At 39.8% G+C, this 23,123-nt stretch overlaps 1 protein-coding gene across 3 annotated transcripts in view; it reads right to left on the bottom strand.

The window, feature by feature from the left end:
• The window catches only part of aplp2 (amyloid beta (A4) precursor-like protein 2), a 50,988-nt gene extending 30,678 nt beyond the window's left edge, over nucleotides 1-20,310 (bottom strand). The window contains exon 1 of one of the 3 annotated variants that reach the window (XM_008308991.3): nucleotides 19,974-20,310. In XM_008308991.3, coding sequence (XP_008307213.1) covers nucleotides 19,974-20,045 — 72 coding nt within the window. In that variant the 5' untranslated portion in view covers nucleotides 20,046-20,310. The remainder of the gene's footprint in view (nucleotides 1-19,973) is intronic. The other 2 variants (XM_008308986.3, XM_008308987.3) reach the window with 2 other exon arrangements.
• Nucleotides 20,311-23,123: the final 2,813 nt, after the last annotated feature.

Here is a 23,123-nt window from a genome sequence, read left to right as displayed (position 1 = left end):
ATTCCTGACAGCTGTATTTTTTACAAATGCTGATTGACTTGTAGTGCTGAAAGCTACAGGTGAAATGACTGTCAACACAATTTAATAATGTGATTTAATTTGTACAATCATGGTCTTTACACAAACAGCTGCTGAAGGTTTTGAGGTGAAACTGCTTCAAAGTTCACTTTTTGTTTTTAACCTATGTCTGTATCCATCAGTTTTCGTTCAAGTAAGGCCTTAGAAACCTTTACTTAGAAATAGGTAGAAAAATGTTTTAATAATGTAAAAAAAAGAAACTCAAACGATGCACATTCCTGACACAACTCCAACCTGGGATGTGGTTTGATACCGTCTTGGAATTTGGTGGTATCAAACCCTGAGCCTTCTGGTGGAAGGAGTGTTCCTACCAATGCACCACTCCAGTGCCAGGTTTGAGAGAGTTACAGAAGTAAAAAAAAAGTGAACTAAAATCAATAGCACTGATAACACTGTTGTTTTCTTCCCACTAAAACCTCTGCTGCTCGTGACATCACAATCTACAGAGGCAGCTGCACGGTTTAATAAAACCACCAAAGGGCAGACCAGACACAGTGACCATGAAGCATCCAATCTACTGGTCTGATCCTTCAGTGTTTAGGCGTGGAATGAAACAATTTTCACCAACAACTGAAGAAGCTTTTGTCCCAGCACGGCTGAGTCACACATGGTCGACCCCATCAACTCACACAGGTACTTGAATTGAGAAACAACAGAGAAATGTTTTACAGAGTTACTGGAAAATTTCCCAACACACCTAACAAGACTAACTCATCCAGCATCCTGCTAATGACTCAGTGTTCAGTGAAACATGATGTGTGTGTGTGTGATTACTTTCGGCTAAGTGTATTTCTGTGGAAGAAAGGAAAGGAGGAGGAGGAAATTCAGTGACAAAAGAGGAACGGAGTGTAGGTTGGCAGAGGGTTTGGAGGAAGAGCCCAGACAGCACCAGTAAACAGACAACTGCAGCAGGGAACATGTGCTGATTGACTTACACCATCAGTTGACATATTATTCCCAAATGAATACAGACTGTAATGCAATAAAAAAAAGGCGAGAACGCAGGAGGGACAGGCCTGCCACTGCCGCAGCTTGTCAGAAGCTGAAGGGACTGAGGATCATTCAGCTGATTTTTGTTTTTTTCAGTCTTTCAGACTCGCACCAATCTGTCGCTGTTCTCCTTGTCTGCCTCCAGCACACAAACATGTTTTATTAGTCTGCTCTGTGCCACAGCCAAGTTTCACATGGAGCAGGCTGAGACATGACATCCCCAGTAGGGAAACAACGCATAAAAAAATCCAAACCTTTTATTAAATAATTAAAAAAATATATAATATCTTGCCCTTTCTAGCAACGCTTGAGAACAGACTTTAAATGTAAGCCTTTTGAATTTTTTTTGTAAATGTTTTATTACACCGTGTATCATTTCTAAATTGTAAACAAACAAGCCATTCTCACTATACCTTCTAAAGTCTTCAAACACGAACGTCTCCTTGATCTGTTTTTGTCTGAAGGGAATGGGACTGTATTTTAGTATGGTCAGGTTAAATAAAGATATTTTGTAACCGCTTTTACAAAATGGTGACTAATGACCACTGCAACATAGTGAAGTCCAAACTGATGAGTCATGCCTGTGTCACAGCTTCAAGCTTCAATCAGAGGTTTAGTCAATAACTATTCATAACTCAACTTGTTAATATATGTTGTCTTAGGGCGTGTAGTCGTAAAAGTAGCTCAAAGGGAGAGAGGATCGTTTTATTAAAGAAAAATGTTATATTGTTATTCTACACCTTGATTAAGTTGAGGAAAACGTTGACCTTCAATGGTTCAGTTACAGTGTGACTGCAGCACGCAGGACTAGAGAAGCTAATCGGATCTTTGTGTCATTTTGTCTGTGTGTGTGTGGTCTGAGAACAGCCAACCAAGCAGGCGTGAACTGCAGTGCAAGTGTGTGAACTAAGGACACACTGAGAGGACACTGAGGGTAAATGTGTCTGATTCTATTCTTAAAAACCAAGGGTGGATCCTTGGTGATGCTCCTCCAACATAAACACAGAGACGGTAGCTCTGACACCACTGCACAAACTGAACACAGACGGCTCAAAGACAACACTGACAGCTTCTTGGTTTAAATGTCCGAACACCACATGGTCGGCTGGGACACTGCCTGTGCAGCAGCCCTGCATTTCAACATGTCTATAAGCACTGCAGTCTAAATTTGGCTGTGGCCGAGCAAAGCCCTCGCTACAGACTAGCCTTTAGAAAAGCAGCTCTAGAATGGAGCACTGGTCTAGACTTGTGTGTTCCCAGAATGCTTAGTGTCCATGTGACTCAGTGAAGAAATGCCCAGCACTGTTAATCCACCTAATCTTTCCCTGTGGTAACTTAATACCTAAATCACAAATCAGTCACCAGAGTCAACATCTCCTGCATAAATACAGAAATATTCTCTGCATGTTTGCCAAAACTAGGGACATTGGCCAACAAATAAATAACATTTCTTATTGTTTGCCTTGTCATTAGAAAATTTGTTTCTTGGCCTTGTTTAAACTTTACATGTACAACTGTGAGTACAACATTTGACTACCAAAATCTGACTGCATTGTCGGGTCAGTATTTGCTGCATGTGGAATGCTGGGCAAAATAAATTAAATCATTTACACAAATTATCCTAAACTAAAGATAATTTGGCACTGTTGATGTCTGCCATCATTTAGTGACATCAACAGAAAGGCAATTTGTTGTAAGGCATGACATCATTACTATACCTTGTACCAGTACTTGATACTGTCAGTCAACTACAGTACTGATCAGGACCAGAGCTACAGTGCATTTAAGCGTAGCATTTACGTGTATCTTCTTTAGTGACCTTCATTGTTTCCACCTAAGAGACCGGGGCCCAGCCGCTGACACCATCACTGCACAAACAGTTCATAGGCAACAGATAACAGACAGAAGGGGGAGGTCATTGTGCCACAAAGGGATACTGGTGACATTTTCCTCTGACCAAACTCCTCCACTGCCTCCCACACTCAAGTCGGGCAGACAGTAAAATCAGAATAATGAAAGTAAAAAGGATGTTCACGGCACTCGATTTAAAAAGGGTAACTCATCACTGCAATGCAAATGAGCCTCCCCCCGTCTGAATGAAATGGCCTTTTGTCTTTACTATGTGAAGCGTCTCCGCATGACTTGAGAACTGCCCTATGAGCAAATGCTTTCAGCCCACAGTATAATAAATGCCCCCACAGACTGAAGAAAAGTCTCTGCTAGTGTAACATCCCCTAGAGATGTTATTGTAAAAGTTGTGAGTCTTATGTTACCTTGTTGATATAAAAACAAAATATTTTTCCAAAAGGTATTTCCACAGGTTTTTTACGTTTTCTACCAACATAAATAAAAGCTCTCCCCTGCAGGGTGAACTGTGTGTTAATGCTTTGGTCCTTCCGTGTTCTCTCCTATTTCCCAGAATACCATGACATTTATTTTCAATTTGAGAATTAGCATTTGTGCCTCAGAAACGTTTAAATTATGGCCTATTTGACTCAATTTATCTATCTATCTATCATCTAATTTTTTATTTTCTCTTACAGTTACATTGCTGCAGACAGACCAGGGCAGGACAAAAGAGAACAGGACAGGGCAGGATATGCTGTTCCATTTTGTCCTGCAGGGTCATAGGAATCAGGAAAACATCACACAATCAACTATCTCCTGGTAAGACTCAGCTGCAGCCGTGACACACGAGTGACCGCCCAGTCTTTGAAATACTTCAGCTCAAACTTTACTTGATTGAACATGTTTTTTCATCGGAGGAGGCTAATAGGCACCAGAGAAAAATGTGATATACTGGAAAAAAAGCGTTGACACAGCAGTTGTGTCCGTAATGGGAAGATTATCCAGTTGGGAAAACAAGTTGAGACTGGTGGAAGTTGAGGAGTGGCTGTGGTGATAACAGAGTTGAAGGAGATTCATACGGGACGTATCCACGTGTTTTAATCCTGATACAATACAAACACTCATCCATTTGTTAGAATTTATATCAGTGCATTTATCCACGTGTTTTAATCCATTTGTTAGAATTTATATCAGTGCAGGAACATCATTATTTTAGAGTGCTTTTTAATCATCATTATGTCATAATGATTCAATTCTTTTATCAATAGAAGGAATTTGTTTTTGGAGAGTAATTTCTCAGCTAAATTGAATGACCTTCCTGTATTCTTTGTCTACTTGGATACTAGTTTGATTTATCATTAATTATCATTATTAAACTTTTGATTTACTGTTTTGTTTTTATCTTTGGGCTAGATTTTAGCTGCTTTTTGTACACCTTAAAGCTAAGTTCAAAAACTGAATAAAACTCCAAGTTTCCAAGTCTTGATTTGTGTTTCCAAATAGGTATATATATATATATAATAGGTTTGTGGCAAACAGAAACAGTTCTGCCATTTAGACCAGCAGTGGAACGGCAGCCAGACCAGTTCAGACAAACTGATTTTATAGAACTCACTGCAGATGAGAAAGAACCAATAGATAAATCCTGCATATTCTGACATGTTTTGTTTTTTGTCATTTTTAAACTTGAAAAAGTTGTAAAAAAGATGAGACAATGTTAAATGCAAAAATGTTCTAAAGAGAGTTTTGACTGAGTGGAATCATTTCAATCATTTTTCACTAAGGGTCATTCTAAAGTCGTCACGCCCAGTGGACTAAGATAAACGATGAAGGGACGTATTTCCCCATTAAGATTCTGCTAGAAGTTGTGAGGAGTTGAGATGATGGAGTGATGCAGGTCCGCCTGTGTGTCAGGGTGAGATAACATGGCCTCTCTCCAGCTTACAGCAAAGGGACATGAATGAAGACTTGTTCAATGCCCTGTCGCTATGGAAACCATCTACAAAGCATCCCAGTAATGTACCGAAGGACCACTAGAGCTGGTGGAAAGCAAAAGGAAAGGGAGGGTGTAAAAAGATGAGAGAGTAAAAGAGAAGGAAACAGATTGAAGAATTGGAGCAAGGGAGAGCGAAGGAAGGAGGTAGAAGAAAGCAGGGAGATGGATCATCAGAGGTTCACAGTGACAGAGTGAAAAGACAGGAAGGAGAAATAAGAAAAGAAAGGAGGGGGGTGCAGGAAAGAGGAACAAAGAATAGGCAGGAAAAAAAAAAGGAAATGAGGCCACAGTTATTAGAGACTGAAATATGAGCAGTGTTACAAAGAGGGAGAGGAGACAGGAGGCGTAATGATGAAGGCTGGCTGAATGGCTTAGAGGTCAATACACACAAAATACACAATACTGTACCAGCTGCTCTGCCCTCTTTGATACACGGTATTTCAGCACATTCATCACCAGCGTGTCCTTGTGTACAAACATAAAAATGACCCACAGCTTCATAAATTGTCCTTTTGCCGGTGTAGATTGCAGGAATATAAAGCTTTGTGTTTAGTGTCAGTCTCTGTTGTGTGCAGCAGACGAGGTCCTGTTTTTATCCCTTTATTAATATTTAGCACTTAGTTTTGTAAAATATCTACCGCGCGGTATGAGGTGCAACATAAGTTGAATGGACAGAATGATCAGGGTGAAACTATCTGAAGGCAGTCAGCGTCAATGCTGTCTAGTAGCCTGGAGCTTCAGACTGTTTATTTATCTGACATATTTTTAAGGGATGGAAGTATGGTCCAGGAATTCCAAATACTGGTGTGGGCACAGTCTAAATTTATTTGAAATCAAATTGAAAAATGGAAAGTCAGAGAACACAGTTTGTGATTTCAGTGATTAAGATGCCCAATGTCACAGAGGCTTTAAGTTTACTGAGAGGTGAAAACTTTTTATTTTTGTTGTTGTTATATGTGAATTAAACTTTTTGAAATTACATTTTGGAAGATACTTTTGAGTTTTCCTGATGAGGTCTCTATCATTCCTAAATCATAAATGGTTAACTTTTGCAAAACAAAAGAGGAAAACCTCCAGCTGCTCCTCCTTAGCAAACAGAACTGTCTTTGTTGCCATGTGGTTTTCAATTACATGGCAGTGGTTAAGATTATAGATTAGATAAATGTTGGCCTAAAGGTAACGAAATGTTATCAGAGAAATTATTACATCAGCGCAACAAATATATATGTGGACTTAATATATAAAGAAAGTTGAAATGTAGCAAAAACTCCCCCCAAAAAATAAACCTATAAAAAGCACCAGGTAAAAAAATACAAAATGCTTAAACATATATATTATAAAGGAAGTTTTAAAAATGTTGTGTTTTTAAAAGATAGCCAAAACTTAACTCCATAATAAAATAATGTAATATTATACCAAACTAATCAAATCAAAAAACAAAACACACTATAAATAAAATAAACTATATAAATATCAAATAAAAGATTAAATAAAACTAGTCATTACTGTTTGATATGTTTTCTATTTTCATCCTTGATATCACTGCTGAAAAGTGAAGGCAGGTCTGAGAGGTTAATTCACATGTTTACTATGCAAATGTAATGTAGACAGACGGAAATGGCAGGCTATGGGACATATTCATTTGCTTTGAATTACAGCAAATGATTTGTTTTTATTTGTGTGGCTCCATGTCTTTACACTGGGGGAGAAGGTGGGTCAGGGCTATTTATAAGCGGCACCAGTGTGAGGTTCTTCTTCTCATTTGGTCCTGCCGTGTCCACTGTTGCTTTTTCAGTCTGCAGTCAGGCAGAGAATTAGCAGCGAATTAGAAAAACATGTGGGTTTTAAGCTGTTCCTTGGAGTTACAGGCCAGTTCGCAAAAAAAAAGTAAATGTAACAGAAATAATGCAATGTGCACATAATTATTTTCTCATGCTGTATATATGTTTAATATATCATTTTAATTTAATTATTTTTTTTTCTTTTTACCTCTGACCCATTTTCCTTGGCACCCATCTATGAGGATGTGTCATGTGGTGAGACCTGTTATCTTTGACATGTCACACTCAAACTAACAGGACCACTGCTCGGATCTAAGCGTGTGACAGCTGAGGGCAGGACAGCTACTGAACATTTGTATCTTTCCGAAGCGAGGAGAGAAATGCAGAACGAGAGCAGAAGATAACCGACAAACATTTTCCCCAATGGCCGCTCTTGACACAGATTTCAGGCTACATACACTCCTGGAATATTTCTTCTCCCCATCACACATCACACACAGCCCTTAGAGTCACCTGCAGACATCATCATGTAGCATTAAGGCCTCCCCCAGCTGCTTAAATTATGGATATAGAGGAGGAGGTTGGCTGAGAATCAGGAGGTAGAGACGAGGAGAAGGACGAGAGAAAATTAGTTTTGATTTAGCTTGTGTTGTACTATTTCCATTATGGGTATACTGTCCACTTCGGTGAGAGACATGCCAACAACGGTAAGGATTACACTGAAGCCTTCATGTTAGTTCAATCACTTATAGGCAAGAGATGTTGGAAAAGATATTGAAAAGGCAGGACTGGGAGCAAAAGAGTGTACGAGCAGGAGAACTGCTGCTGCATCACTGCAGTACTGAAAATCAGACCATTTTAACTCCTACACTGGGTTGCGCAGAGAAGCAAAAAAGTTCTCAGAAATATATAATGCATTTAAAAATAAAGCAAAGATATTCTTGTAACGGAGGGTTAATTAAAGTTGCCTTCCATCAGCAAGTGTGTTTCACACAAAGGAGCAGGGAGACGGAGGTGCTTCTGGCAGAGACGAGTTATAGGCAGTCAACAGAAAAATACGCGATAAATGTGCTCTGCAGTGATAAACAGATAATTACACCCAGAGTTTCACCCGAAGCTTGTTGTTTAGTTGCTAAGTTACGCAGGTGCATGATTGCATAAATAAGCTGCTCAAGTGTAAAAACCATTTCTTGCAGAAGGAGTATAACAGCTTTGCATTTGGCGTTAATGACTCGAGCACTGTGATGATTCAGGGCCATTTTTAGGTGATTCTTTTTCGCAGCATCAGCCTCTCAGGTATGTGCTGCGCTCACGACAGGTCTGAGTGCTCCAGCCTCTTTGGCAACATTCCCCATCAGTACAATCACCTATTCTTTCCCCCTGACAACTCAAAAGCTCTCTGCATGAGCAAACTCTTCACTACTCCATCTCCCTCCTTTCATCTCTCTATTGACTCGAGACAATTCCAAAGTGCGTGCAGTTCTGCTCCCGCCTCGACTGTATCTCTCACCTGCTGCTCTGTCCTTCTCAGAACCATGTGAGCCAGTGACCCTCACAAGCCTTTCTATCCGGGCTTATGTTCCACGTGGCCTTGAGCGGATTACGTGCTTGACATCACCGTGCCAGATGTTTATGACTAAAATAAACACAACAAGTTGCCTTAACACTTACAAAAAACCAAGGTCTTCAAAGGCCTTCAGTCTGTAGCTGAAAGGCCATGCACAGGTTATGCTAAAGCAGCTTGTTGTGGTGAAACCTGAGACTTTGTTGACTTTTTCAGTCAATTGCAAATAATCAAGATTTAATCTGGGAATTTTGAGTGCTTTCAACACAGCATTTTTGTTTACATAATAAATGTTAATATGGTTTAGTGGTTTAGTTTGGACACGTATTGAGGTCAGAACAGACCAATCTGTCTCTCTGTACCTTAAACTGATGGTCACAGAGAGTTTCTTTAGGTCAGCTCATTAACATCTGGTGTGATGTACCTACTATTGTTGTTATTACAGCAAGTCAATTGTCACTATTGCTCATAATGGTAAATGGAAATATTTACTGAATTTTCCAGACAATAATTCACACCTTTTTTCATCCTCTGGCTGGGAAAATATTTACTGAATTTTCCAGACTATAAATCACACCTTTTTCATCCTCTGGCTGGGTTTGCAACTTAAACTCAGGTGCGTCTTATATATTAAAATTTTCACACTGATTGTGTACCAGTATCTGCTACTCCTGTACAACTGAAAATGTACATGTTGGTAAATTTCACACTGACGGCCGCTCGAGGGCACTGGTGCGACTTATACTCTGGAGCGACTTATAGTCCGGTAATTTTCAGTATTTGTAAGACTGTCAATTTTTAACTATTCAATCATGTCTTAGTTAAACCAAACCAAACCTAGAAAAGTGCATCAGTGTATCATTCAGGTTTGTTCCAGGAATCAGAATTCTGTCAAGATAACGTAGAGAAAGCTCAACATTTAATGAAAGCCCCTCCTTGGAGTAAATACCTCGACTGAATAACGAGGGTAATAATCTGACTATACTGATATAATCTCACCAAACCCTGCACTCTTTTCTGCTTAACTGAAATCAGAGCTTCTCTCTTCATTACCTTGCTTAAAAGACTAAACTGACTAGCTTTCATTTCACCGCTTTGCCCAGAGGTTGCATTTTCCTTCCCGTTATTCCTCCTGTAGCTTCCAGTTCTCTGTGCCGAGCTGGAATGAAGATCAAATAGCCAATAGCTCGCCCACTGTAACGCACACATTAGCATGATTAAATTAGCCTGTGCGGTTATGAAAAGCCTCTCTGTGTCAGGTGGGTGGTCTATGAGAGGAGTGCTGGCCGATTACTGTATGTGCAGGTGCACACGAGTTATACTGCTGTCAAGGCTTTCCCTGATATAACTGATGTGGAGGAGGTAATGAGGGTTGCAGGGTATTTTTTGACACACCGCTGTTTTTTTCTCTATGGTATTTAATGAGTGAATGCCTGTTGTAAAGCAATAGTTACGTGGGTTAAAGCCAGCAGCCATGCTGGCCACGCCAGAGATTTAGGGCTTATAGGTGTTTGTTGGCCGGGGCTCGGTTTGTTAACTATGGGCCTATGTTTTCCACTGGCAGCTTTGGGGTGATGTTGGCTCTTTTCCCCATTTTGACTGCCTTCTTAGCCATTTTTAAAAGAGGAGGATTAGACACAGGAGTGACACTCTCTCTCTCTCTCTCTCTCTCCGTCTCTCTCTAACATTGAGCTGCTACCAAGGAGCAGAGGGGTCTAATCGCCTGCACTGAGGAGAAAATGACCCGTGCTCACTTTACTCTCTTCAGCTTCTCTTCCTCTCATATCCCTCCAAGCTGCATGAAAACATGGCACCGCTTCCTTTCCTCCATCCATCACTCCCCCTACTACTTTTTAATTTTTCTCCAGGATGACTTTGTCCTCATCAGCATGTAGCACCATGCTGCTGCTCCTCGACACCACGGCTGGCAAAAAGACAGGCTTGTCAATGTGAGGTCCACAGTAGCGGGGATTACGGCGAGGCTCCAGCTCTGTCACTGACATCTCTCTCTCTGGCCTGCCTGGACTACCACAGTTAATGAGCACATAATTGTTGAGCAAGCAAAAGTGAAATTGAAAAATGGGGAAAGAGGCCACGGAGGGAGAGGTAATAGAGAGATAGTGGGCCGAGAGGGAGGAAAGGTCAGGGGAGCACAAGGGCAGACTGTTCCAGTGAACAAAGTAACACGAAAAAACAACCAATTTGTCCTAAAATGCATGGTCTAGCACAGTCAGTGCCGACAAGGAAGAAGGAGGATAAAGAACGATGTGTCCTAATGAGAGGGTCTATGAGGGTAATGCTTCTCTGCAGGGGCTGCAATGAGATCAGACACTGGAAGGTACTTTGTAGACAATGTGGAAATATCGCATTCAGTTGCTATAGGGAGCAGCCCGAATTGTGGCAAGGCCACGCTAAAGCACGAAAAAAAAAGGAGCGAAGAGCGAAGGCCTTCAACACAAAGTCACCTGATATGTTTGTAACTTCTTTGAGACAGCAGATCATATTTACAGCTTATCTTTGAGGTTTTAAGGACAGACCCAGAAAAAAAGCATTTAGAAGCACTGATAAAAGCTGGAGAAAAATCACAGATCACCACTTATCACCACTTTTCATCGATTACGGGTAGTAAATCATTCTTTTTCATACGATCTTTTCAGGGTTTTTTTTGTTTCTGTTTACCAAAATTTGATGGAGCCATTGGGACAGAATGCCTGCAGTACACCTCAGTGAGGCTAGGTGAATGTTGCTAACATTGTTACTGTTATACAGTGAGTTTGCACTTTTCAGCACGGCCTTTATCATCAGTTCTTCTAAATAAGATCACCATGTTACTTGATGTTTTAATGAGGACAACCTGAAAGTGGAAACTCCAGGTATATCCTTCGTAAAATATTCACGGAATTTTAATATTAGGTGTGATGCAATTTTCATGAATTTTAGTTGCTTTACAAACCAGTTTCTGGCACCTACATCAATTCCTTACATGAGGCTTACACTGATATAAATTCTCAGCTGAAAAAAAAGTGTCTGGAAACACGGTGTAATGAGGTAAAGACAGTCCAGTCACAGAGATGACACTGGAGCTCATTCTTGCTCCTGGCATGCCTTGACCAGCCAGGCATGTTTCTAAATCTTGGCTCTCATTTCATTGTCCCCTGCATGTTTACTCCCCTCCGGTCATGTGCTGGTGGAGCACAGACACTAACCACAAATCTGCATCAACTGCGATGTTTCAGGCAATGCCTAAAGGCCATCACTACCAATAGGAAAATAATAGATATAATGCAGATATACTCATCAGTCATTAGGCCGCGCTCTGTTCCCCTTTTAGCTTCTCTCTACGGGAGACAGGCAGGGATTTCAATCACACTTCTGTCGGTCTTCAACTCTAGTTTGACATTCTTAGCACTAACAGCTAATCATCTGCGTTTCTATGGTGAATACCAGACCTCGCAGCAGGAGCACTCATCTCTGGATCTTTCTAATATGTTCTCTTTTTTTATCAAGTGCGTCACCTTGTTCCTCTACTTGCTCATTATTTTCTGAAGGCACAAAAACTTCATCCAATCCACATCCTGACACCTCTCTGGGTATGATCCCAAATCCAAACCGGCTTTATGTGTGTTTGTCAGCTTCCAGCACCTCAGTAATAGCTTGGTGCAACAAAAGAGGTTTCTGAGACCCAGGAGAGTGTAAGAGGGCTGGGGTAGAAGGTGGAGTCTCTTGCAGGCGACTAGCTGCTCCAAAGGCTCTATAATTAGCTGCAGAGGATCAAATGACTTTTAATGGGTTTGTCTGAAAACAGCTATTTCAGATTTGCGCCTAGAGCAATATCATATCTCATCAAACTAATGGAATTCTCCAGAGTGTTTGATTGGTTTTTATCTGACATAAAAGTAGCTGAGTGAGGTGAATTGTTGCAGCACTTGAAACACAGCTTATGAGGAGAAAGTTCATATTCAGGGTGATGGCAAGTAAAAAAAAACAAGATAGGTCCTGTTTTAAATGATCCAAGACGACAATTTAAATGGTCGGCAGCGTGAGAAACATTGTCGCAGACATGGTTAGAAAGACTCAAAATACAATGAAATTTCCTACTAGCCATTAGTTGGACAATTGATCAATATAATACATCATTACCAGCACAATATTAGGGCCATATTTTAATCTGGTCGACATTTATTTAGTAAGATCTAAAGATTTACACGAAACACAGAGACAAATCCAGCCAGAGGAACAGAAACAGCCATGATGACCTACTTCATCGAGTCACTCATCAAAATCTCTTTTTAAATATTGAGGGTTTTTTTTTTTATTAAATTGCTCAACAAGCAGATGTCAAAAACACTAATTTGATCTTAAAAAGCAATTAATTCCTGTCCGTGAAATGCAGTATGTCTATTGAGTTGACTGGAGAAACGCTTGATTAGATGCCAGTAATTAAAGAACTAACTTACAGTCTTACAGTCCTACCTGCTCAACAATGATAACACAATCATGTCTATCAGGCAATTAATGGGCATTAGTTAGAATATTCAAGAAATAAATATGCTCCTAAATAATAATCCTAGATAAACATCTGAAAAAAGTAGAATCAGATGCTCTCATTCTCTCCTCCTCCTACTCCAGAGGAAAAAAATCTCTTCTTTGATCTGTCTGCGTCCCTAGTGGACCATTCTACAGAGTTGCTATTTGTCCTTGGCCACCTTCTCCTTGAGAAAGTGCTGTATCAGACAGGCTACTAACAGGGCTATCACAGAGCAGCAGCAAAGACAGCAGCAGCAGCACAGGCCTTTCTCTGGGGGTGTAGTGTTACGCTGCACTGCTTCTATCTTTTACTATTCTGACATTTTCATTTTCCTCTTACTCTCCGGAGAGAAGAGAGGGTCCATTTCTTTTTTGTTAAAAAGAGACAAACACAAGAGAATTTGTGGTTCCAACCCGGATAATACCATTTCCACTATAGGCACGTGGTTAAGTAAGCTCGTGAGGCAGGAAGACAGGCAGGAAGACAGGCAGGAAGGAGACATGCTGTGCTCTTTTTGGCAGCAAAGGGGTGTTTTGTTCTGTCTACACTGTGCACACAAAATAAATTATTTACATTTGGATATCTCAGATCAAACAACGCTGGACTTGTGCAAAACATTCTTCTGTAAAGATTAAGCTCTTGATTGTGTGTCAGATATTTTCACCACATGGTGTACGTGGTCACATCCACGTAGCGTCTGTTGTTTTTCTTTTGCATTTATTTCAAGTTAATTATCTTTTTCCATCGTCTGAAATTTCACCATGTGCGGTAGGTTTCTTGATTCTTGGGCCCTTTTTGGGAGCGACATTCAAAGACAAAGGGTTTTTTTTTTTTTTTTTTACTAATTTCATGTTAACTCACTGTGACAATCTGTATTGACTGACTGACTAGGATATCCAGATAAGTTACCAGAAGAAAGTGAGCCTACAGGATGTCTCACTATTCTCATGTTACTACCAAACAACAGAGAACATAAATCCTGTATCAGTTGTGACCTAATCTGTCAGATAAGATGCATAAAAAAAAACATTAAAAATTGGCTTCCTCTCATGACACACATTTATCCACAAAGGCAGACACACCCACAGAATTTAACTCCCACACACAGAATGAAACAACAACTTAGCAAACTCTCCAAGAAGAGACATGTCAAGGTTGGAACATTAGGTGTGATCTGAATGTTATCATGCAGGAATTCAGTTGGAAATGGTTGGTTTAAACACAAGTGAGGGAGAAACAGACACCGAGTCATTCATGCCCCTTGTTTTCCTGGTGCAGTTGAGCATGCAAACAATGAGGAAACACTAGCTTGCATACTGCATGTGGCTGTTGAATCCTAAGTTGCCTTCCTCCATTTTAAATCAGGCAGATAAATCAGTGTGTGGGCCTCCTCTGTGTCTGCATGTAAGTCACTGGCATTACAAAACAGGAGCCATGCACCTGAAGAAGACAAAGGAGAAGGACAGGACACTGGGCGTGGCCTTCTTTACAAGGAAAAGACAGATATTGAAAAAAGATGGATGAGGGCATGAGCCAAGGTACGAGTGCAGCGAAAACTCAGAGATTGCAGATATTTTATTTATGGGATGAAAAATACAGGAAGATAGACCATCTCTCTCTCTCTCTCTCTCTCTTACACACACACAAGGGCATTGCTGCAGGATTGAACCCAACGGTGTCAAACATACAGCCTGTGGGCCAAAACCGACACACTAAGGGTTTCAATCTGGCCCGCTTCATGAATTTTTAAAATAAAAAAAAGTAATTTACAAAAATATGTTCATGATATGTTCTGTCAAATGTTATTTCACTAAAATGTAGATTTTTCTAAGGTTCTTCTCTGCATAACAATAGAGAAGAAAAACATGGATTTACTGTTATTTATAGGCAATTATGGTATGGTTGTGCTGGTCTGGCCCACTTTAACTTAAACTGAATTTGAAACCCCTGGTTTAATCTGTGTTACTTTACTCTCTTCTCTTTCTCAAACAGAAAAAGAAACTGCAACTAATTGATAAAAATCATCCTCTCTAACTCACTACAATAATCACATGTGATGAAAAAAAGGGAGTTGTACAAAGCATACAATACAGCGAGCTGTAAGCTCTTCAGGCTATGCATTCCTTGTGACATATAAACTGTATAAAAGAGGAATGTACCACAATGCTGCACAGGCCTCACAGCAGAAAACCTACTGTTTTGAGCCATATAGTGTATTCACTTCTGTTCTGCCAGGGTTTCACATGGCTGTACACATGAAATGTGGCAGGAGGCCAAGTGCAAACTTGAGCAATGTTCAGTGACCGGTGTGGTAAATTGTACTCATTGATTTTCAAACCAGAAATCATACACATTAGTGAATCCAGACATGTGAGAAGCTCTGCAGTAAGAGGATTGTTAAATAAATGTATGGAAGACATACAGACAACAGTTGCAGCTGCAAAAATGAGCCATCTGTATTCACAGGGGAAGGTCAGAGCACATGAGTCATTCGTTGAGGTTTTTCTATTAAAGTGCCAAAGATGAGCTTCGAGTGTGCCTTGTTGATGGAATCGCTCCAGGAGACCTGCACAGGCTTTGAAAGGGAAGCAGCCATAGCAGTGAACTGGAAAGACAGACAGAGTCAGACTGAAAAATGTTCAGCGGCTGAAGGCATCATTGAAATATGAAAGGGAAATGATTTTTGAGTTTAGAGGTTTGTTCTTATTTTGTTTGTCATAGCACACGTGACACATTGCACTTTACACCAAAACTGCACACGTGTGACTCGGACTGATCTGCAGCACTTCTAAATTTTGGTTTGCCTCTGCCGGGTGTGAAAATGAGGGCTTGACTGAGTTAGTGGCTGAATGGAAGAATAAACAGGGTGAGTACAAGGCTGTGAGCTGACAGCGAGGGGTTTCGCTCTGGGATTAGTCCCTTCCCCTCTGCAGATCTATAAGCACCCGGTGTTTCTTGTTGCTAAGAGGATTGACAGGGATACAGGGGCTGTCCCGACAATTCAAAGCAAAGTTTTAGGCGCTAATCTACAAATTCAAGGGCAAGCCAGGCTGATTCCCAGCCTAGTGAGGCACATGCTGCTGCCTTCATCTTGATTGACACAGTAGAAGGTGGAGGTCAAGGAGGGGTTTTTTTTTGTTGACTCAAGAGGAGGGAGAAGTACCGTGCTGTGTACCACTACTCATAACAATGTGTCCAAAGATCCCTATCAAATGGGTGTTGCCCTTAGGTAATGAGGGTCATCAGGTATGTGCCTATTCCTGACATCTTGATCAAGGCATGGTAATTGCATCTCAACTTGTCTTGGCTATTCAGAAGTAAACAGAAGGCCCTCACAAGGAGCCATTTAGCATTGCCTACATCTGTAGCAATTACCCCGATACTTGCAGCCAAGCTATTGTTTAGACTAGCAGTCATTCATCATCTTTCCATATGTACAGTGAATACAAACAATTAAACATGATGAAGCAAAGTTTGTTTGTTTTTTACCAAATAGCAAACACAATAAAGCACTGCTAAAAATGCATTAAGCTAAATAGCAGTGATCGCACTTAATTAATTTTTAAGGCAAGTTTTCACTCCTCTTGTGATCCAGTATCCAGCAGCTGCGTGTCTGTGGGCTGGATGTCCACTCCCCTGCAACCACATTCACATGCAAATCCTCTCTGTAAAATCAAAGCTCAATCTTGCCTTGGATCCCATGAACTTGAATTATTAATGTTTGAGGATATGTCTGACATAGTAGGCCAACTCAAAGGGAAACCTCTCTTTTATTATGTGGCAGAGACAAAAAAAATCACACACAAAACTGTTAAACACTATGAATCACAGCTGTAGTTATGTTATATGTTGGCTCCAAGGAGCGGGAGGAAATTGTGATAAATCCATTAACTTGTTCCATATATTACGTATTCTTAGTGTGATGAAATTCTCTTGCTAGGCTCAGGCTCCTTTGTGGTTCTAGGCTGTGCCTTGTGTTTCCACTGGATACAGCTGGTCACTCAGGGAAGTGAGTGAAAGAGAGTCAAATAAAACCAGGGTGCAGGCTGGTATAAAATTTATAGGGCATGCCACATAGAGTCAAGTGATAAATCACTGGGCAGAAACCCCTTTTCAAACCAGTGCAGACTGTAAAACCTATGACACAAAGATGCTGCAATAGGGGAGGGGACACAGCTGGGGAAACAAAAGGTCACTATCTGGCACTTTCACAGGTATTTGACAAAATAAAACAAAACTGTGTACACAGCTGAAGTAGTTGCGTAATACAAAATGCCAGTTCTCGAGTCATGAGTCGTTTTGTCTATGAAATCTGTTTTGCATGTATGTGGATGCCCTGGTTCAATCATCCTAAAGACAAGTTTTTCAACTTCACACCGGAATTTTCATACTTATTGCAAGAGCTTAAACTACTCCAAAACCAAAGCATGACTCAGACCGAAGAAATTGATTCAGTTATGACATAAAGAAAGAAGTGTAAGTGATAAACAATTCAAAATTAAAGAATATATATATTGTACTCTTTGGGAACTCAACAGCTACATCAAATTCTTAGTGCATTCCATAGAAGAACTGCAGAGTAAGAGTGTGGCTCTCTTTGGTAATACCTCTACAACAAAGTACTCACAAAGGACTAATGAACCACTGAGATGGACAAGGTAAAGGAATGGAAATAAACCATCTCTGACCAACAGTGAAGCAGAGTTGATGTGGCCCTGCAGTCCCACCGTAAATTCAAGCTCAAGGTCCAAGGGGAGTGAATGCATTCAAACATGTCAGCAAAGCAATATCTACCTTGGCAGTGTTTTCACGAGCTCAGAGGGGACGGTCTGTGCATTACCACTGCCACATTCACGAAATAAAAAAAACAACAACAGCCAACTGTGGACAGTGGGCTCTTTCAAGAGGCGGAGGCTTGACGTGGTTCAAACAATAGGAACTACACTGGAATAGCAACAGGATTCCATTAAGAACGTTTCATTTGATGAACTCTGTTAATATGACTGTGAATGTAGCATTTAAAAGGAGCTGTAACATGACACTGTTTTCTATAAACTTAAGCTGTTTGTACTGTGACTCAAACACATTAATATATCTGGTGCAGCTGCAGACGAAAGGTTTGTTTTCTGTGACTTCAGCCCAAAGTTTAATTTGTTTGAGCATCAGACGAGATAAAAATGAGTCAGCTCTGACGATCCATATTGTGTGCACAACACATTTTACTGCTATTAAAATGACCGGTCCTTCAGCAGAGTCGGTGAATAAAGCAGTGAAATCCTGTCATGTGCACACGTTTTATCATTTTAATTTGATCAGAAAATGTATCGATTCCGTCCATTAATCATCTCAGGAGTCTGCGTGCTATTGATCCAAAAGTCTGTGCAGCGGCAGAGGCAGACTGAAGCAAGTCGGGCTAGGTCTTATGGACAGAACGAGTGCAGCAGCATGGATCTTTTGGTGGGGAAATAATAATCATAATTTCACCACACACAATGTCAGCCATTACTGACCCAAAATGGCTGAGTTTCTGGTGGTGCGTATGAGTGTGCCGAATGGAAACCCAAGACAAATGCTCCTGATAACAACTTTGCACAGCATGCAGCACGGCCAGGAGATGTCTTGTTAAAATGTTTTGCTGCAGCTGTTTTCACAGTGAGCATGAACACTTGTGTTTACCCTATAAAGGGCAGTTGGCTGCAAAAATGTGTGAATGGTGACACATACCTGATACTGCAGACATGGCTGTAAGAGGACAATAACAGGGATAGAAAATTGGGAAGATGCATGTGTAGAAGCAAAAGCCAAAATGATGGTACTATTGGAGCCAATCGATTGTTTTTGTGTCAATACAGCCTGTCAAAGTTTGACATAACCAACACAAGAGTACTGCAGACAAACTGTAATTGGAGGGATATTTAACTTTTGATATGCTTTGTTTGCAATACACATGACAAATGGCTAGTTGTCCGGGTTATTTTTCATCCCAGTTATTTATGTAGAGTTTAGAAATAGGCAACTAGTTATGTTCTTCACATAACTAGAGAAACTTCATGACGTGGCCTACAGATTTTCATATCACTCAAGTAAATCCCGTGGTTGAAATGTAACATGTCTTCAAAAACTTCAACCCATATCCATCTGACCATAGTCCTTAACAACATCTAAGAATAACATGGAATAACGTCATGAGTTTCTGTGTATCCTTGAGTGGCCTGACAATAGGCAATGTTTCCAGACACACATTGATGACTGTTTGTCTACACAACAATTCAAAAACCATGTTGTTATATTCAATATGGAATTCTTGCAGCAACAAACTTTATAACATTCAAGTACGACTGCATGAACCACAGATAAATTCAATTACATCACATAATTGACTTTTTTGAAACTTTTGTTTGGTTCTTCATTATTATCTGAATAGGTCTCTGTTTTTCTTAAATAACAACTGGGAAATCTTTGTTTTCTGGACAAATCCAAATAATTAGAATTATGATACAGGAGTCAATATTATGGCAGTTTCAGAAGTTTTTTTCATTATTTATCTATTAAACACAAATAATATTTGTAACTTTGAGTGACGCCCCAGTTCAGACATAATTAGACTTTGCTCTCCGACCTATGACTAGTGCTGTAAATAACATAGAAGTAGACTAAGGCTGATTTTATTGTTGAAGGGTGAAAAACTAAGCAGTGCTTCTTCTAAAACCAGGAAAATACTACAAAAACTGTAAAATAATACAATAGATAAATAAATAACAATAAAATTGTGCGATAAGCATAACACAATAAGGTTCTACTGAAAACGAGGTCAAATGAGCGACTGTTGCGGTTCTAAAAAATGATTGTTTTATTTGATGTATAAATTATGTTGAGTATTAATTATAACAAACGGTAAAACGTAAATACGGTTGGCAAATAAAATATACCAACACGATATTTATAACATCCATAGAAAAGAAAAACAACACCAATTCAGTTACTTGTGTCTGATTCTAGTCTGAAATCAACGCTTTATCGCCACATTTCACTGTCACGTGACGTGATAATGTGTATAATTCTGTGGTCGAGCGCACCCGCAAATACCTGATGTAGTACTAAAAACAGAGACCACGCAGGTTTTAGGGTTAAAACCACAAATCAGATCCGGAACCATACTGAAGGAGTAAAAAAAATCAGATCACATACCTCTATGTATCCAGACAGCGCTGGAACCACAATGCCCAGGACGAGGGCAGTTATCGCTGGGAATGAACCCATCTTTCAGGATTATGCTACTGTAAACAACTTGTATCCCCTCTCTGAGAGATATGTGCTAAGGTGGGGAGACGTTCCGTAGAATTAAAAAAAAAGCAAACCAATTCCTGCGCGGAATTGTGTGATCCCGGAGAACGGGACGCGTCCTGCACCGCTGTTTTTGTTTTCCGAGGCCGGCTGAGAATGCTGCGAGGGCTGGACTGAGAGTGTTGGTCTGCCGTAGAAGTGAAATGTGCTTCTGTGTCTGCGGTGAGATAGTTCTGCCTCTGCTGTCACCTCCCCCTGCACTCACACCGGGTGGTTAATCCATGTGATCCAAATGGAGGCAAACAACGCCACCGGGTGGTCATATCCAACATCCATCCGTCCTTTGCCCAAACCATGAGTTCTATAACATCTGGATCGGTATGTGCTAGTTAGGTTTCCACTAAAGATGCAATTTTCTACCACGAGCTGTAAAAACATTTGGCCATTTAAACATGCTAGTCTCTGGGAAGATGCTCTGCAGCCTGTGGGGCAGAACCACCAGATTCTACAGCACAACAACTTTCAATCAATGTTCATCAGGCTCCTGAACTCAAACCAAATACAACAGTGAATAATAATGGAATTTGATTTGTTCTTAATCAGTTACGACATGTGCAAATATAGCCTGATCAGCCTCTGGACCTCTAAAGTTATATATCACATGATCAGCTCACACCTCTGGACCTCTAAAGTTATATATCACCATTCTGTAACTATAATGAGTATTTCCATAGTCAGGTTTATTTATTATTTAAAATGTAATTTCCTGTTTATTTAGAATGTTATTTCCATGTAATATCCTGTTTATTTTATTTACAGCCCTGTTGCACTGTTAAGTCATTGCATCCAAATCTCTTCCCAAGGAAAAAACAGTTTGTGTAGATATGAATGACAATAACGTCTCTAAAGTCTTTTAGGTATATTATTATTTATTGTAGGTAAAATTACATAAATTCACATAAATTCAAGATCTACAAAAGATAGTTTAAAAACATTTATCACCAGCACCTACCCCCATCTGTGTTCTGCCCTCTTGTTTGTGTATACACTCTGACTCACTGACAAGTTTTCTTGATCTTCAGTTTTGACTGTACATATACCCTGTATTTGTTTCCCTGCACTCACTCGGTTTTATTACCTTTGTGCTTCACTCAGTCCTGTGTTATCTGATGCGGCAAATCCCAGGAAAAGAGATGACACACTGATTGTTTCCTCGGAGCTGAAAGTGTCTGTTTATCCACAAATGAGGTGTGTTTACCCTCCTCCCGTTTGTAATAAAATATAATGTACAATAAAAGTAGGAACTGATTTGAAGATTTGTTTTCACAAAAATTACTTTTGTCAAGTCCAAATAATGTGTGCCACAAATAAAGACATATGCAACATATGATCATTGAACTTCCTGATAGATAATACACCATATCACACCTATGCCACATCTGTTTGTACTTTTATATGTCTACAAGTACAAAAAAACATAGAAGTCTCGTACATATATACTATGCAAATTTAGCAATTAAAACTTTAAAGCTAATGTGCTTGGTTTTGATCATCACTCACCATCTGTGCATTGTCACTAACGTTTAACTGTGTCAAACATGAGGTCAGTGCCTTATGTGCATCAAAATATTAGTACCTGAGATAACAGTCGTCAGAAACCTCACCCATCTCTATATGTTTCCTTCTAATAGCCACCCTTTTTTGTTCAGTGTCATGCCACATTTATGTGACATTTTACTGTGGTAGTTCAGTGCAGTAGGATCAGTGTTTTACAGCTATTCATAGAAAATGACTGTGCAGTGGCTTTACTAAGTTGTACTGCTGGTTGTACTTACAGTAGGAAGAAGGATATGCAGTGTTCTGCAGTATATGCGGCTGTACACATGATTTGCTGGTTTCACGATTGATGATTGCATTTTGTCAAAAACCTGAGGTGGACTGGTGCATTCTGTGATTGATCAATTTGTTTTTCCCAGCGAGTGTGTCAGGCTTACAGGAGCAGTGGGAGTAAGTATTGATGTGACAACTCCACACAGAGCTATGGTGAGCTTAAAAAGAGGTTTTTACATACTGTAAATGTTAGGAGTGTTTTGTAAACTTTAGAAGTCGGCAATGACAATAGATTCTCCAAAATGCTATTAACTCAAATGCGCGCAACATTGTGCAGCAGATATAGTAATAGGAGTAGGGATTAAACAAGTACTTAATATTAAATATCACTGTTTTTCTGTTAATTTTTTTCTTTTCAATCATGCTTCACGCAACAACCATTCATCTGCATGTAAAATGGGCTACATTGGTACAAAGAGAAAATATGTTTGAACGGGGCAAATGGTCTGTGCCAAATGTGGTAGCTACTTTTTCTTTACTAATGGAAGGGTACTCAAATGTGGTTCAGCTTTGTATCCAATCTTGAGTTCTGAAAGTATAATGCTGACCAGATGAGAGGATACAATGACAAGATGATGTCTTGACTGCTAATGGGTGACAGAGGATTTTTGATGGGATTTAAAGTGTATTCATTAATAGCATTGATATAGATATGAACTGTAGCTGTAATTTATGATTTTTGTACTCACACTATAATAAGTATGCTGTGATTGGATGCCTCCTCCCCCTTGGCTCATAATGTTGTTCCTTGATGGCTCATTAGTCTTTCTCTTGTGGGTGATGGGAAAAATGGAAGCATCATGTAAATTTAATTTTTGCCTCCAGCAGAACATTAGGAGTCCTTATTAATTTCAAAACACCAGCCATTATGAGTTAAAATAAGATTAATCTGCACATACTGATTCTTATCTTGAAAGGCATTTCAATCCCAAATATGCAAGTAAAACTGCCTTAGGTAACAAAAGTTTAAAATTTATATTCTTTTCATTATTGGGAAAACACAAATCTTGTCTTTAATTTGTAAATCACCTAATACAATTAATTGTGTATTAGGTGACCACTGCTTAGGTTAGAGGAACTGTAACTGAAAAATCAATCAAATTCAATATTTATTTTGGCAAAAAAGGTACATATCTTCATAACCTACATAAGTTTCTAAACGCA

The sequence above is a fragment of the Cynoglossus semilaevis genome, chromosome 4, assembly GCF_000523025.1.
Source record: "Cynoglossus semilaevis isolate Cse_v1.0 chromosome 4, Cse_v1.0, whole genome shotgun sequence".
In the NCBI taxonomy this organism is placed as follows: Eukaryota; Metazoa; Chordata; class Actinopteri; order Pleuronectiformes; family Cynoglossidae; genus Cynoglossus; species Cynoglossus semilaevis.
The sequence above is the reverse complement of the archived record's forward strand: the minus strand, read 5'-3'. Positions and strand labels throughout refer to the sequence as shown.